Source organism: Peromyscus californicus, unplaced genomic scaffold (genome assembly GCF_007827085.1).
Source record: "Peromyscus californicus insignis strain IS unplaced genomic scaffold, ASM782708v3 Scaffold_8__1_contigs__length_139910024, whole genome shotgun sequence".
Taxonomy (NCBI): domain Eukaryota; kingdom Metazoa; phylum Chordata; class Mammalia; order Rodentia; family Cricetidae; genus Peromyscus; species Peromyscus californicus.
In genome coordinates, this window is record NW_026294606.1 from 78,640,849 (window position 1) to 78,644,480 (window position 3,632).

A 3,632-nucleotide genomic window follows, 5' to 3' on the forward strand; every position below is an offset into this window, starting at 1 on the left:
AGTTTCTGTCTAGTTGCCTTATTTTTCCTACACAATCTTACACTTCTAAGTTTTTCCTACACTATTTTACTACCCTATGCCTTATTTTTCACAGATAGAAATTGAGAAAGGGATAGAAGATAGAAAATTTTGACAGAAGAGAATTTCGCTGCAGCATCGGACATCCTTCCAGTCCGCTTTCCTTTTCTCTCGAGGATAAAACCCCTGCCTCTCAATATATATAAAAAATATATATATTTCCATAACACCGGCATGCCTTATCCACTGGCAGGGCTGACTCAGCACTTTCGCCAAAAACTCTAATAAAACTATTACTTTCCTTTATCTTTAGTCCCTATTACTTTGTCTTTAGTCCCTGTTCATTTGTCTTTAGTCCCTTTTTTCTTTTTTCTTTAGTCCCTTTTTTTCTTTTTTCTTTAGTCTCTGTTCATGGCGCCATTCTGTGGGGCGTTTACCCAACCACCCCCACAGTTCCCCAGAGTTTTCTTGAGTGCGAGCAGCAGGAAATATTAGATAGAAGGATTTATTGCAGAGAATATCGCGGAGATAAACAGATAGAAAATAAAGGATAGCCTCGAGAGGGCCTGGAACCTATTCCAACGGGCCCGACTGTCTCTGCCCCAGGGTTTTTATAGAGATGCCAAGGGGTGGAGCAAAAGACCTCCTCCCCCAGCACAGCCAAGTGCAGACCATCCCAGACACCTGCACTCAGGCCCGTGGTCTAATCATCCTCTATGCGGACCTGCTGGGTAAAGCCACGAGGAACCCGAGAACGGGCTCCCACACAGTGGCTTGAAGGAGAAATGTTTTCCATAAGCTTGTGTATCTGAACATTTGATCTCTGGTGGGTGCACTGTTTGGGATGGTCGTGGAACCTTCTGGAAGTGGAGTCTTGCTGGAGGAAGTACGTCACCGGAGGTGGGCTTTAAGAGTAATAATTAGGCTGGAAGTCGTTTCTGTCAGTCGCGCAGCAGTGTCTGGCGGAGCGAGTTGGAAAGCGGTGTTGTGTTCCTTGGACTTCCTTGCCGGGATTTAATCAAATTTTGGGGATCTTCACCGCAGCCATCACCATGTCGGTCCCAAGCGCACTCATGAAGCAGCCGCCCATTCAGTCTACGGCTGGGGCCGTTCTAGTTCGCAATGAGAAAGGTGAGATTTCAATGGAAAAAGTGAAGGTAAAACGTTATGTGTCTGGAAAGAGACCAGATTATGCCCCTATGGAGTCCTCAGATGAAGAGGATGAAGAATTTCAGTTCATTAAGAAAGCTAAGGAACAAGAAGCAGAACCTGAGGAGCAGGAAGAGGATTCCTCCAGGGACCCCCGACTTCGGCGTTTACAGAACCGCATTGGTGAAGATGTGGAAGAGAGACTGGCTCGACACCGGAAAGTAGTGGAGCCTGAAGTGGTAGGGGAAAGTGACTCAGAAGTAGAAGGAGATGCCGGGCGCCTGGAACGGGAAGATAGCAGCGAAGAAGAGGGGGAAGAAATTGATGATGAGGAAATAGAGCGGCGCCGGGGCATGATGCGTCAGAGAGCACAGGGGAGGAAAACGAGGAGCTGGAAGTCATGGAAGTGGAAGATGAAGGACGCTCTGGGGAGGAGTCGGAGTCAGAGTCTGAGTCTGAGGAGCACACGGACAGTGAAGAGGAGATGGAGCGTCGACTTAAGCCTGTCTTCATTCGAAAGAAGGACCGGGTGACAGTTCAAGAGCGAGAAGCTGAGGCACTGAAACCGAATGAGCTGGAGCAGGAAGCAAAGCGCACGGCTGAGGAGCGGCGCAAGTACACACTGAAGATTGTAGAAGAAGAGACCAAGAAAGAGCTGGAGGAGAACAAGCCGTCTCTCGACGCACTGGACGCACTCAATACTGATGACAAAAATGATGAGGAGTACGAGGCATGGAAAGTCCGAGAGCTCAAAAGAATCAAGAGGGACAGAGAAGACCAAGAAGCGCTTGAAAAGGAGAAAGCAGAAATTGAACACTTGCGAAACCTGACTGAGGAAGAAAGGCGGGCTGAACTCGGGCAAATGGCAAAGTCATTACCAACAAAGCTGTTAAGGGCAAATACAAGTTTTTACAAAAGTATTATCACCGGGGTGCCTTCTTCATGGATGAGGATGAAGAGGTCTACAAGAGAGATTTTAGTGCACCCACTCTTGAGGACCGTTTCAACAAAACCATTCTTCCAAAAGTCATGCAGGTCAAGAATTTTGGACGGTCTGGTCGTACCAAGTACACCCACCTTGTGGATCAAGATACCACTTCCTTTGACTCTGCATGGGGCCAAGAGAGTGCCCAGAACACAAAGTTCTTTAAACAAAAGGCAGCTGGGGTACGGGATGTATTTGAGCGACCATCTGCTAAGAAGAGGAGAACCACCTAGGCTTCAACTGCGTATTCCAACTGTGGGACACAAGGGGAGCTGGTCCTCAATTTTCATTAACCATTATTTACATAGTTCTTGTATAGAGCCTTCTGGACTTACTGCCATAACTTGTGTTTGAAGGTGCTTTGTAAGAGGTTTGGACTCATACTGAGAACCCTACAGAAAAGCACTAACCAGGTAGATTAGAGGCTTCCCACTTAAAACTATTTCTGAGAAATCTTAGGTTTCTCTACCATGGCTTCCCATATTGACTTGGGACTGTTCTGAGCTTGTTTTTCCAGCACCTTAGCCTGGATCAGATATATGGGCATGTGAGTGGATGGTGCATTACTTCTTCCTTAGGGTAGGATATCAGGAAATCTAAGCTCAATCCAACCTGTTTTTTGCATTTGGGGTGTTGAATCTACTTTTCTAAGTAAACATACTTTTTGAAAAAAAAAGAGCAATAATTAAAAACAAAACAAAAAACAAAAAATAGTTCGCTCTCTGTTTCATGTTAGTGGTTGATGTGACCTCTCAACTTCCTGCTCCAGCCACCTGCTGCCACACCCTCTCTACCATTATGAACTGCTCCTCTGAAATGAACGCTTTCTTCCATAAGTTGCTTTGGGTCATAGTATTTTATTCCAACAACAGAAAAGCAACTAATCCATGCCCTTCTTGTTCTTTTTCACTATAGACCTAGACAAGGGTGATGAGCAATAACCATGCCACAGATTGAATGTAGTCCTGCCTTGAAATCTTTTTCTGCTGAGGATATCAGTCTGTCACTTAAAAACTTATTACATTTTATGTACTTATGTGTGGAGGGCAGGTGTGGGTGTGGGTGTGGGTGTGGGTATCAGGGTCATAGTGTGCATGTGGGTATCAGGGAACAACTTGAGGAGTTGATGATCTTCCACCATGTGAGTTCCTGAGACTGAATTCAGGTCATCAGGATTGGTGTCAAGCATCCTTACCCACTGAGCCATCCTGCAGACCCAACCCATCACTCTTAAATTCAGCCTCACTCAAGTTCTCAGGCAGAATACAGCCAGATTTTTGCCAGAACACCATATGAATAGTATCTAGCCTACTTCCTGATAAAGTCTGTGTTCCCTTCTGAAACCTCATGAATCCAGCTTCCATATATTTCTCCAAGGATTCTTGTCCTCTAAGCTCCACACCCAAATAACCCACTAAGCGCTATTTATAATATTTAAGGGCTTTTCTAACCTAAAGCTGCAAACTCTTCCACGTTCCTC

General features: G+C 45.6%; 1 protein-coding gene across 1 annotated transcript; it reads left to right on the forward strand.

The window, feature by feature from the left end:
- The first annotated feature begins 958 nt into the window (after positions 1 to 958).
- Positions 959 to 2,644, forward strand: LOC128104121 (microfibrillar-associated protein 1-like). The gene is given in 3 exon segments (XM_052728875.1): positions 959 to 1,545; positions 1,548 to 2,018; positions 2,021 to 2,644. Coding segments are annotated over 3 exon segments (1,311 nt in total). The 5' UTR covers positions 959 to 1,070; the 3' UTR covers positions 2,386 to 2,644.
- Positions 2,645 to 3,632: the final 988 nt, after the last annotated feature.